The 13,707-nt window shown below is 42.4% G+C and overlaps 1 protein-coding gene across 4 annotated transcripts in view; it reads right to left on the reverse strand.

The window, feature by feature from the left end:
* Window positions 1-3,148: 3,148 nt before the first annotated feature.
* The window catches only part of LOC129826509 (poly [ADP-ribose] polymerase tankyrase-1-like), a 29,250-nt gene continuing 18,691 nt past the window's right edge, over window positions 3,149-13,707 (reverse strand). For 2 of the 4 annotated variants that reach the window (XM_055887318.1, XM_055887316.1), the window contains 9 exons: window positions 9,883-10,123; window positions 9,027-9,109; window positions 8,744-8,864; window positions 7,293-7,390; window positions 6,410-6,484; window positions 5,810-5,915; window positions 5,432-5,618; window positions 5,072-5,228; window positions 3,149-4,872 (listed from right to left, as the gene is read on the reverse strand). In XM_055887318.1, the coding sequence (XP_055743293.1) occupies window positions 4,786-4,872; window positions 5,072-5,228; window positions 5,432-5,618; window positions 5,810-5,915; window positions 6,410-6,484; window positions 7,293-7,390; window positions 8,744-8,864; window positions 9,027-9,109; window positions 9,883-10,123 (1,155 nt within the window). In that variant the 3' untranslated portion in view covers window positions 3,149-4,785. Of the gene's footprint in view, window positions 4,873-5,071; window positions 5,229-5,431; window positions 5,626-5,807; window positions 5,916-6,409; window positions 6,485-7,292; window positions 7,391-8,743; window positions 8,865-9,026; window positions 9,110-9,882; window positions 10,124-13,707 lie in introns of all 4 variants that reach the window. The other 2 variants (XM_055887317.1, XM_055887315.1) reach the window with 1 other exon arrangement.

A 13,707-nucleotide genomic window follows, 5' to 3' on the forward strand; every position in this document is an offset into this window, starting at 1 on the left:
CTTCTGGCACAAATTCTGGACGCTAAAGAGGTTGACATAAATCTTAATTTAGAGGATGGTGACATAAAACAATTGTGTAGTACCTGTTACACCAAGATACCAATGTGGGGAATGGTTTTTGCATGTGGTAAATTCCATCTTCATGAGACAAACTTATTTGTGGAGTTATAAATCTAAAGTTAATTAGAAATTTAACAAGTCAACACAAGAACTCTGATAACACCAGTGTAGCTGTGGTACAGTTTTAGTCGGAAGTTTACATACACCTTAGCCAAATACAATAAAACTCAGTTTCACAATTCCTGACATTTAATCCTTTTAAAAATTCCCTGTTTTAGGTCAGTTAGGATCACCACTTTATTTTAAGAATGTGAAATATCAGAATAATAGTATAGAGAATGATTTATTTCAGCTTTTATTTCTTTCATCACATTCCCAGTGGGTCAGAAGTTTACATACACTCAATTAGTATTTGGTAGCATTGCCTTTAAATTGTTTAACTTGGGTCAAACTTTTCTGGTAGCCTTCCACAAGCTTCCCACAATAAATTGGGTGAATTTTGGCCCATTCCTCCTGATAGAGCTGGAGTAACTGAGTAAGGTTTGTAGGCCTCCTTGCTCGCACACGCTTTTTCAGTTCTGGCCACACATTTTCTATAGGATTGAGGTCAGGGATTTGTGATGGCCACTCCAATACCTTGACATTGTTGTCCTTAAGCCATTTTGCCACAACTTTGGAAGAATGCTTGGGGTCATTGTTCATTTGGAAGACCCATTTGTGACCAAGCTTTAACTTCCTGACTGATGTCTCGATGTTGCTTCAATATATCCACAATTTTCCATCTTCATGATGCCATCTATTTTGTGAAGTGCACCAGTCCCTCCTGCAGCAAAGGACCCCCACAACATGATGCTGCCACCCCCGTGCTTCACGGTTGGTATGGTGTTCTTCGGCTTGCAAGCGGCTCCCTTTTTCCTCCAAACATAACGATGGTCATTATGGCCAAACAGTTCTATTTTTGTTTCATCAGACAAGAGAACATTTCTCCAAAAAGTGCCATATTTGTCCCCATGTGCAGTTGCATCCCGTAGGGTTTGGAGCAGTGGCTTCTCCCTTGCTGAGTGGCCTCTCAGGTTATGTCGATATAGGACTTGTTTTACTGTGGATATAGATACTTTTGTACCCGTTTTCTCCAGCATCTTCACAAGGTCATTTGCTGTTGTTCTGGGATTGATTTGCACTTTTTGCACCAAAGTACGTTCATCTCTAGGAGACAGAACGTGTCGCCTTCCTGGCCGGTATGACGGCTGCATAGTCCCATGGTGTTTATACTTGCGTACTATTGTTTGTACAGATGAACGTGGTACCTTCAGGCGTTTGGAAATTGCTCCCAAGGATGAACCAGACTTGTGGAGGTCTACTTTTTTCTGAGGTCTTGGCTGATTTATTTTTATTTTCCCATGATGTCAAGCAAAGAGGCACTGAATTTGAAGGTAGGCCTTGAAATACATCCACACCTCCAATTGAGGTACACCTCCAATTGACTCAAATTATGTCAATTAGCCTATCAGAAGCTTCTAAAGCCATGACATCGTTTTCTGAAATTTTCCAAGCTGTTTAAAGGCACAGTCAACTTAGTGTATGTAAACTTCTGACCCACTGGAATTGTGATACCGTGAATTATAATTGAAATAATCTGTCTGTAAACAATTGTTGCCAAAACTATAGTTTGTTAACAAGGAATTTGTGGAGTGGTTGAAAAACGAGTTTTAATGACTCCAACCTAAGTGTATGTAAACTTCCGACTTCAACTGTAGGTGTGTGCTATTTTGATTGGCTCAAAGGCCATTATTTTATTTGAAAAGGGGTCAAGTGTATTGGTATATCAGAAATATAACTCAGGAGTCTGCAAGAGACACCTAAATACACATTCAAAGGTTAAAAAAAAGCTTTTGATGAGAGGACCATTCTCATCAGTTTTAAATTACTTTTGATATATGATTTATGCATGGCATGCTTGATTTTGCTTTGTGATTAGAAATGCATTTAAATGCACAAGCTAAGTTATCAAAACTAGTCATATCTGTGAATAAACAATCATTGTCTGACAGGTGAATGTCCAATATGAATACCTTAATTTTGCTGCTTGGGTCTTTATACCTTTGTTTGGCAGTTACATTAAGTGAAAATATACATGATAACCAGATTGAATGTCTTTATTATATTAATCTGTATCCAAGTCTCCTTTAAAACTCTTGTTATATAGGTGGATCAAGCCATGTCAGAAAGGCCAGAAGTTTGAGCTATGAGGTAAGCTGTGTTTTATTGCACTAGCCAGGCCAAATATTGGTAGTGTTAAAAGGATTTTACTTTCAAAACTGTATTTGAAAAATATTGCTTCTCATGGCATTATATTTGGTTTTACATTTTCATTGGTGACCCCAACCCCTAACTATTAATGTTCCAGGATCTAAGTATTATACTGACAGATGGGTCAGCAGCGAGGAACCGTTGGAACCAACCCTCGTACCCCAACCCTATGTACACCAAGCCTATGTACACCATGGATAACATCTATAACCGGTTTCCCAACAACTTGAATCCCTATTATGTAAACAGGTTCTCTGTATCTCCAACTATTGGAGTACAGCCTATCAGAATCCTAGAGAAACCAGCCAGTACTCTGACCATAGTCCCTACTCCAGCACCAGCCACAGTGACCGACTGCCAGATACAAGTTGACCTCCACTCGACTGAAACAGAACGCTCATTGCAGAAAACTAAAGTCCAGTAGCTGTTATTTAGTAATGGTTCTAGTTGAAATATTGACTTGTTTCTTTTTATGTATGACTTTATTTTATCTATGGAGCTGTAATAACTAAAAGTCAGGGGTTGAACTGATCAAGCGGTTGGGATTTATTTGTATTTTTTTTCAAGGTATCCATACCTCATACATCTTTCAAATTCAGTGCTGTAATTACTTTTCTCTACTACTAAATCATGTTTAACTTTTTCATACATCATTAAAGATAAGATAGACATGTGTTTTGTAACCTGTTTGGCTATACTAATTGCATATTACTGTATCTTACCAACTGTAAAGAATAATCAGAGCCAACATGAAAACAAAATGTCCAACAAACTGCTCTTACATGGACAACGTTTATTCAAAAAAGTAAAGAGAATCAAGGCCAGAAAGGAATTTAGACTTAATTTACAATAAACTCCAAATGACATTGTTAAACAGTTATACACAACCTGTACATAATTCTTTTTTACCATAACATTTGCAATTAATGTCAAATAACTTAAATAGTATCTATTTACTCATGAATTTGAAGAAGTCCATGAATAAGACCAGGGCAATCCGGGTTGGAGTTCACATTTCTTGTACAACAAATAATATGTCAGAGTAGATGACTGTTCTCTTCCAAATCATGTGTGTTCTCCTCATAGAAATCCTCATCCTAATTCTACAGTTCTCTAGCTTTATCTGGAATATACCTCAGGCATGTAGTAAAGTAATTCAAGAAGAGTTAAGAAAAACAATCCTATTAATAATATTGAGTATTCCATGTGGTACTAGTGTTATCTGCATCATTATAAATCACAAGTCTCATAAGCTATTCTACGGCTATACATTATGTATGTATGCATGTCTGGATGGTGGGCGGGGGGCAGTATTACAGGGGTTACAGACTGGTTGAGAACAACAGGGTTGAAAATAGGTGATTCTCCAAGTCACGATTAGGTGAGAATGGTTGCCAATTATTCTGACACTGCAGGGCAGATGAGAGAGTGAATCTCTACAACCCACTCTCCAAGGGTAGCTAGTGGGGAACCCACACCCAATATTGGCCATACATGCACCTGTCAATACATGCAGCCAATGCAAAGGAAACTGAAAGACTATCACCACAAGCAGGAGATAATATACAACAGTAAATTTAATATTATAAACTGGGTGGTTCGAGCCCTGAATGCTGATTGGCTGAAAGCCGTGGTATATCAGACCGTACACCACGGGTATGACAAAAACAATTTTTACTACTCTAATTACGTTAGTAACCAGTTTATAATGGCAATAAGGCACCTTGGGGGTTTGTGGTATATGGCAAATATACCACGGCTAAGGGCTGTATTCAGGCACTCTGCTTTGCATCGTGCTTAAGAACAACCCTTAGCCTAGGTATTTTGGCCATATGCCAAACCTCCTCGTGCCTTACTACTTAATTATAAACTGGGTAGTTTGAGCCCTGAATCCTGATTAGTTGAAAGTCGTAGCATATCAAACCGTATACCACGGTTAAGATTAAAACAATTTTTACTGTTCTAATTAGGTTGGTAACCAGTTTATAATAACAATAAGGCACCTCTGGGTTTGTGGTATATGGCCAATATACCATGGCTAAGGGCCGTATTCAGGCACTCTGCGTTGCGTTGTGCATAAGAACAGGCCTTAGCTGTGGTATATTGGACATATACCACAGCTAAGGCCTGTTCTTAAGCACGACACAACACAGAGTGCTTGAATAAAGCCCTTAGCCATGGTATATTGGCCCTATACCACACCCCCTCGGGCCTTATTGCATAAATATATTACAGTACATTTTATAATATATTACAGCATATTACAATATATTTAATGTCATCTGTCCAGTTTACTGTTACTGGACAAGAAGAATGGAACTCAAGTCTGAAAAAGGTTTAGGCATTACAATAATGTTGTGGGTCAGGAGAATATGTGTGTGTGAGTGAGAGAAAGATTGGTCTGGTGGCGCAGGACTAGGACTTCTGATCCTCTCCTGCAGCAGACGTGGCTGTGCTCTCCGGCTTAAGGATCTGATAGGTGATGAGATACTCTGGGTAGGCCTGCCAACAAACATGAGACAGTGAAGAGCAATAAGAGCAAATAATCAGTACCGGATTTCAAAGCAAATTTTCCATTGTGGATGCTTTAGTCCAGGTCTAGGCTTAAATCTGTCTGGGAAACCAGCCCCTAATTTGTAAAACTTCTGCCTGGACTTGCCTTTGAGGGGATAAATAAAATAGTATTCAATTTAAGTCTCACCTGCTCCCCTCTGTAGATTACGTACTCTGCGTAGGCCAGGCCGTTGACGCTGGGCCGACCAATCACAGAGTGGTGTCCAGGGGGGGCGTGGGCCATCTTCATGGCACTGAACTGGAGGAAGGACTTCCCCAGGGTCACACGGCAGAATAACATCTGCCTGGAAGTCACGGAGAACCGGGGTCAAATAATGGTTCAGTAATGAGGTTTCACAATTATCATAGCTCTGATGAAAGCCGTGATTGATTGATGGATTAATTGATTGAGAGAGAGCCACTAGTTTGGCAAAAGTCTATTCATGAGTAATAGCAGTAAACCCTCAATTCACCTAAATATGTGTTCTTTCCATCAATCATGTCTCACCTGTGGCACAGGTAACAGGAGCGGTCTTTGTGAGTGGGGCATCCGGTGCCGCCCCCGATGCCATACACATACTGGTTACTCTTAGAGGAGTTCTCAGCAAAGTAGATCCCTGCTCCAAACATCCCTCCGATGTATGCATGCCGCTCGTCAAAGCCTTTGTGGATGATGGCATTTATGAACGGAGAACCTGGAGAACCAAAAGACATGAAACAAGAACAATATGAAATACGAATGAAATTGATTTGTAAAAATAATAATAATGACACAGGGTTAACATTTCTCAAGTGATAATCAGTTAAGACATTTTTGTTGTGGAAATAAGAAGCGTGGTTTAAAAAAAGAAAAAAACAGGTTGTAATATGGAATATGTCTTGTTACCATGGAAGAGCATGCGCTCATTGTGATGGTTATGGTTCTCATCGGAGATCTCCTTCTGGCGGTGTGTGTATCGCTCTCGCAGCTTCTTATTGACCACCTTCTGGATCTGCATGGACACACAGACAGGAATCAACTATAGCAGCAATACTAATAACTTCTAATCTTCCTTCCTTTTCAAAGGATGGGATCAAAATTCCTGAAACCAGTGTGCAGGGGTAGGCAACTAGATTCAGCCCGATGCTGATTTTTGTCGGGAGTGGATGATCGGGGCCGGAACATAATTATAATAATTTGTACACTGCAAACTGACCACAACTAAGCCCAAAAAGAGACAATTTGAAAATAACAGTAATTTCATACGTTGATTACATTAAAAACACATCTCTTATTAAATTATATATATTTTTTAAATAATCCACTTGCAGGCAAGTTTTGGGCCGCCTATTGCCGACCCCTGCCATAGTGCATTCTTAACAACCAATAACTGATCGAGGATGGTATCAAATTAAAGATATGGGTATATTTCTATCTCAAAGAGATCCATCCTATGAACAAATGTAGAGTAGAGTGTGTAGTACTGTAATATAATGTAAAGCTGACCTTGATGATGTTGTATCTGCTGAACACACCTCCTGCGTTGCCTCCATCCCTGTGTTCTCGGATGGTACTTTGCATCTGGAGCAGAGAGAAGAAAAACATACATGAAACGTCTTAAAACAGGTAAAAAAATAAAATTAATAATTCTGTGATATTTTGATTTCTCTTAACATGGTACTCTTTCTCCCCTTGAGCGACAGTTGGTACAGAAACTTCACTCAGCTTCATTAGGATGCTGTGGATCAGTGTTGTTAAAGGCTCCGTTTTTATCAGCATTCAGACCAGTTTGATGAGGTCAACTCACAGAATCAAATAGAATACGTATGTACGTATACATTATACACAAGTGTACATAATATTAGGAACACCTTCCTAATATTGAGTGGCACCCCCTATTGCCCTCAGAACAGCCTCAATTTGTTGGAGCATGGACTCTACAAGGTGTCAAAAGCATTCCACAGAGATGCTGGCCGATGTTGACTCCAATGCTTTCCACAGTTGTGTCAAGTTTGCTGAATGCCCTTTGGGTGGTGGGCCATTCTTGATACACACAGGAAACTGTTGAGCGTGAAAAACCCTGCAGTGTTGCAGTTCTTGACACACTCAAACCAGTGCTCCTGGCACCTACTACCATATGCCGTTCAAAAGGCACAAATACTTTGTCTTGCTGAATGGCACACAAACACAATCCATGTCTCAATTGTCTCAAGGCTTGAAAATCCTTATTTAACCTTTCTCCTACCCTTCATCTGCACTGATTGAATTGGATTTAACAAGTGACATGAATAACAAATTATAGCTTTCACCTGGTCAGTCTCATGGAAAGAGCAGGTGTTCCTAATGTTTTGTACACTCAGTGTATCACTCTCTGTATGGGTGTACCCACCTCCTCCTCCACTGATTGTCCCTCCTTGTCGTCAGAGGCAAGGTCAATGAGGACCGTGCCCTGGTTGGCACAGTGGAATGTCAGGTATGGGTTGGCACCTGGAGAACAAACAAATAACTTGTTACGCACTCATACTTGGTTATACATTGGGTTGGCTTCCCACCTATACTTTCAGTGCCAGTTTCCCACACGTATATTAGGTCTAGTCCTGGACTAAAAATAACTTTCAATAGAGAATCTCCATTCCAGGAATAGGAGGAATAGTCTAAGTATTTGAGGCAGCAATAAATGGGAAAAGCCACATCAGCTCCTCAGAGATTTCTCGGGAATGTCCTGACCAATGTTCCCTCGCGCAGTCGCTCCGAGACTGCCGGGCAAAAGAAATATCAGCCCACGGAAAGAAGCACAAGATTGAACTTCACTCAATTTTCTTGAGATTTCTCCGTTAGTTAACACTATCAATGTTTCCCTTTACTGTGGCAATTATGATCGAATCAACACAATATTAGCCACTTTAAATGCAACATACCGCAACAAAACAAACTATAAAAGACTTCATATGCAAAACTACGCAAGAAATGTTGTTGTAGGCAGAACGCATCGGAGTAGGATTCTATTGCATTGATGCACAAGACTCAGCCCAGTGCAGCGTAACCAATCAGAGCTGCAGTAGACCGATATGCAAATAGACCATTGCCATATATGGATCTGGACCATTTACAGCATGAGCGGTCGTGAGTAGATGTGCTTGCTTTGAGATCAAAGCAGGAGCTGCATGTAGTCATGTGTGCACATTTTGTTAATATCTTTTGCTAGTTAGTGAGGGGAGTGATTTCTTCCTACAAGAGCACAAAACTTTGAAAAGCAAGTCAGGTAAAAAGCTTTTTTTTATGTTAAGGGGCAGTGTTGTATTTTGAGACAGGCTTGAATAAGTTAAGTAGCCAATAGGCAGAGGGTATCTAGCATAATTTGTCTGATTTGCTGTAATAAATGGTATGGGAAAAATAATGCATTTTATTTTGTAAAGTGGTTTCTTGCATCAAACAACATTTTCAGTCACCTTGTCTGAAGGACAAGTGGATAAACAGGTTAATGTCAAGCCCTGCATGTTTTTTTCTAAAGTCTCATGGAATGTAGGCCTACATTGAGCACCACATATTGACTGTTACTGTTGGCTGAATGATAGAACAGCTATTTCCATGTTAAAATGTTATGGGATGTATTTTCTCCATTGTTTGTCTCCACTCTGGTAGGCCTACATTATGATCAAATAGCCACAGTAGCCTACTTGGCCACTGTTAAAACTATAACTTAAAGCAGGTACAGCCTCAGTGTTCACAGTAAATGTGCGCTGGAAGTTACACAGAATTTTCACAACGTTCAAGTTTGCGCTCAGCAGACCTGAAATTTACTCAGTGGCGAATATCTTTTGAGGGAATATTGGTCCAGACCTTGTTGTCCTCCCAGCAGCCTCTCCACTCCCTTGATGAGTTTGTGTCGGTGGCCGTAGGCGTTGATCCCAATCTCCTTCAGCTCCTCATGACCCATGTCAGCCAGCACATCCAAAGAGATCTGGGAGAGAACAGGACATTCAGTACAGAGCAGGGATCCTAAACTGTGTCATGACAACAGCTACTTCAAGAGTGGGAAAAAGACACATGAAATGTCAGACTAATTAGATGCCCTATTAAATAAGTTACGATATAGCATAAAACTCAATCATTAAACACTCACCTGTTCTCTCTCAAAGATGTCCCTCAGATGCTCCAGACCCAAGCTCTTCAAAAACTGACTGATGTTCATGTCCAACATGGCCACTGGAATACAAAGAGCAGATTCAGTATCTGAAATGAATGGGCCACATTGATTCATCTGTATTGATTTACATGTTGACCACATACATGTTTTTCAATAATTTTATCCAAACTGCTCACACACACACGTCTGCATAGCCACGTGCCAAAATAGAACTTGGTTCTATTTGAGACGCTTGATGCGCTGCAAGTCCCGCCTCTCCCATTTCCTCATTGGTTTTTAGGAGCATATATCCACATGGGTGATTGAAAGATGAACTGAGATCCACACTCCAGTCGGTGGTGGTAATGCACCTTAAAGTTGGTTGCCAAGCAATATAAAGTCAGAAGACTGAAGGAGGAGAGACTAGAAAACTAAAACTAGGTTTACCCTTTTATATGTGGATTAATTGTTGTAGTCGAGAACATAGCTCATTTCAGGTAATATAACAACCCAATGTTTATATCCCAGGACAAATTAGCAAGCAAAATTGCCATGAATGTTTAATGAGTTTCAACCAGTCCTCAAATTAATGAGGTTGGTTCAAAGTTTGTTTTGATATTTTAACCTGCATGTCCTGATCACGTCTGGTGTGACTGGACAAAAATCGACATGTGTGCGATGGCGCACGCCAGAGCCTGGTCTAGTCAGCATGTTAGACTTCAACCAGTGAGTCAAAGCTGTTGACGGAGCTGTTGAATCTTCAAGAATATCAAAACGAGTAGAATATCAGCTTCATGCTAAAACCCCGGACCCAGTTTCCTTCCTGGCTCTCTCTCTCTCTCTCTCTACTCACATTCTCCCTCCTTCCTATCGGAGCCCGTGGCCCCGTCGGCCACCCCGGATGTCCCTGCGGCCCCCAGGTCGTTGAGGGGCCCGGCCAGGTTGTCAATGCTGCTTGCTGCAGACAGGCAGGAGGGCGTGGAGGCCGGGGAGATGACCGAGCCGGCGCTGACCACTGTGGCCTGGGGCTTGAAGCAACTGGGCAGGGCGTCTGGGGGCATGGCATCCATCAGCAGGGCCCGGATGTCATCAGCCTGAGAGGAGGACATAATTAGATGGCAAAACAATGTGTGAGAACTGGTTGTCCTAAAAGTTTGAATTTCAGGCTGTGGACCAAATCCCAAGTTTCTGCTAAGTGTGCCAAAATATATAAAATGGGAAAAATGTTAAGAATATACACTGCTCAAAAACATTAAGGGAACACTAAAATAACACATCCTAGATCTGAATGAATGAAATATTCTTATTAAATACTTTTTTCTTTACATAGTTGAATGTGCTGACAACAAAATCACACAAAAATTATCAATGGAAATCAAATTTATCAACCCATGGAGGTCTGGATTTGGAGTCACACTCAAAATTAAAGTGGAAAACCACACTACAGGCTGATCCAACTTTGATGTAATGTCCCTAAAACAAGTCAAAATGAGGCTCAGTAGTGTGTGTGGCCTCCACGTGCCTGTATGACCTTCCTACAACGCCTGGGCATGCTCCTGATGAGGTGGCGGATGGTCTCCTGAGGGATCTCCTCCCAGACCTGGACTAAAGCATCCGCTAACTCCTGGACAGTCTGTGGTGCAACGTGGCGTTGGTGGATGGAGCGAGACATGATGTCCCAGATGTGCTCAATTGGATTCAGGTCTGGGGAACGGGCGGGCCAGTCCATAGCATCAATGCCTTCCTCTTGCAGGAACTGCTGACACACTCCAGCCACATGAGGTCTAGCGTTGTCTTGCATTAGGAGGAACCCAGGGCCAACCGCACCAGCATATGGTCTCACAAGGGGTCTGAGGATCTCATCTCGGTACCTAATGGCAGTCAGGCTACCTCTGGCGAGCACATGGAGGGCTGTGCGGCCCCCCAAAGAAATGCCACCCCACACCATGACTGACCCACCGCCAAACCGGTCATGCTGGAGGATGTTGCAGGCAGCAGAACGTTCTCCACGGCGTCTCCAGACTCTGTCACGTCTGTCACATGTGCTCAGTGTGAACCTGCTTTCATCTGTGAAGAGCACAGGGCGCCAGTGGCGAATTTGCCAATCTTGGTGTTCTCTGGCAAATGCCAAACGTCCTGCACGGTGTTGGGCTGTATGCACAACCCCCACCTGTGGACGTCGGGCCCTCATACCACTCTCATGGAGTCTGTTTCTGGCCGTTTGAGCAGACACATGCACATTTGTGGCCTGCTGGAGGTCATTTTGCAGGGCTCTGGCAGTGCTCTTCCTGCCTCTCCTTGCACAAAGGCGGAGGTAGCGGTTCTGCTGCTGGGTTGTTGCCCTCCTACGGCCTCCTCCACGTCTCCTGATGTACTGGCCTGTCTCCTGGTAGCGCCTCCATGCTCTGGACACTACGCTGACAGACACAGCAAACCTTCTTGCCACAGCTCGCATTGATGTGCCATCCTGGATGAGCTGCACTACCTGAGCCACTTGTGTGGGTTGTAGACTCCGTCTCATGCTACCACTAGAGTGAAAGCACCGCCAGCATTCAAAAGTGACCAAAACATCAGCCAGGAAGCATAGGAACTGAGAAGTGGTCTGTGGTCACCACCTGCAGAACCACTCCTTTATTGGGGGGTGTCTTGCTAATTGCCTAGAATTTCCACCTGTTGTCTATTCCATTTGCACAACAGCATGTGAAATTTATTGTCAATCAGTGTTGCTTCCTAAGTGGACAGTTTGAATTCACAGAAGTGTGATTGACTTGGAGTTACATTGTGTTTAAGTGTTCCCTTTATTTTTTTGAGCAGTGTATGTATATGGTGCATAAAGACGGCGGCCCCCATGTACTCATATAACAAACGGCTCATTTGCCATGTTCACCGAAATGTATCGTTACTCTTTTTTTTGTATGGACATTAGCACAGTATACAGTGAATTCAGATAGTATTCAGACCCCTTGACTTTTTCCACATTGTTACGTTACAGCCTTAATCAAAAAAATATATATATTTTTTTGAATCCTCGATCTACACATAATACCCCATAATGACAAAACTGTTTTTTAGAAACGTTTCCAAAGGGATAAAAATAATCTGAAATATAACATTTACCTAAGTATTCAGACCCTTTACTCAGTACTTTATTGAAGCACCTTTGGCAGCAATTATAGCCTCAAGTCTTCTTGTGTATGACGCTAGAAGCTTGGCACACTTGTATTTGGGGAGTTTCTCCCATTCTTCTCAAGCTCTGTCAGGTTGGATGGGGAGTGTCGCTGCACAGCTATTTTCAGGTCTCTCAAGGAGATGTTCGATTGGGTTCAAGTCCGGGCTCTGGCTGGGCCACTCAAGGACAATCAGAGACTTGTCCCGAAGGCACTCCTACGTTGTCTTGGCTGTGTGCTTAGGGTCGTTGTCCTGTCGGAAGGTGAACCTTCACTCCAGTCTGAGGTCCTGAGCGCTCTGGAACAGGTTTTCATCAAGGATCGCTGTGCTTTTCTCCGTTCATCTTTCCTTCGATTCTGACTAATCTCACAGTTCCTGCCGCTGAAAAACATCCCCACAGCATGCTGCCACCACCATTCTCCACCGTAGGGATGGTGCCAGGTTTCCTCCAGACATGATGCTTTACATGCAGGCCAAAGAGTTCCATCTTGGTTTCACCAGACCAGAGAATCTTGTTTCTCATGGTCTGAGAGTCTTTCCCAGCGGGCTGTCATGTGCTTTTTGCTGAGTGGCTTCCATCTGGCCACTCTACCATAAAGGAATGATTGGTGGAGGGATGCAGAGATGGTTGTCCTTTAGGAAGGTTCTCCCATCTTCACAGAGGAACTCTGGAGCTCTGTCAGAGTGACCATCAGGTTCTTGATCACCTCCCTGACCAAGGCCCTTTCCCCCCCCGGTTGCTCAGTCTGGCCGGGCAGCCAGCTCTAGGAAGTCTTAGTGGTTCCAAACTTCTTCCATTTAAAACTTCTTGCCACGAGGGTGGTGCCATTTCGACATAGCACAAATGTGTACCCAATGTAAACGGCCTCGTACTCAATTCTTGCTTGTACAATATGCATATTATTCTTACTATTGGATAGAAAACACTCTCTAGTTTCCAAAACCGTTGGAATTATGTCTGTAAGTGAAACAGAACTCGACTTAGAGCACTTTTCCTATGTCTGTGTGAGAATGGCAAATTTGATCATCTGCTTTGAGTATAACCTGTCTTTAACTTTGCCTGTCTTCTATTGGTTGAGATGCACTGCATACGCCTTCCCCTGGCTGTTAGCGAATAGGGAGAGTTGAAATGCAGTTTTTACACAGTTCAGGAAGTCTATAAATTGGTTGGAACCGAGGTGTCCGGCCTTTTGGGACCTCGCGCTGACGCAGAAAGGCTCTTGGCATGTCTTTTTAGAATCTCTGGTTTTAGCTCCTAGATGTATCCGGCTCTGTTTTTATTCGCTATAGGCTTTAAAGACATCATAATCTTGTTATTTTGAACCGAATTATACCAGTTTATGTCAGGATATTGCGATTTTCAGGTATTTATTTCCATGGTGCTGTAGAAACTTGGGTGTCTCTCTCTCGAATGCCATTCTGTACTGCTAATTGCAACGTCAAAGGAAACATTCTCCAACCCAGCAACGATTCTTTTGGCCAACGGACACCTTTCCCAAGATTCTGATGG

The sequence above is a fragment of the Salvelinus fontinalis genome, chromosome 28 (genome assembly GCF_029448725.1).
Source record: "Salvelinus fontinalis isolate EN_2023a chromosome 28, ASM2944872v1, whole genome shotgun sequence".
Classification (NCBI taxonomy): Eukaryota; Metazoa; Chordata; class Actinopteri; order Salmoniformes; family Salmonidae; genus Salvelinus; species Salvelinus fontinalis.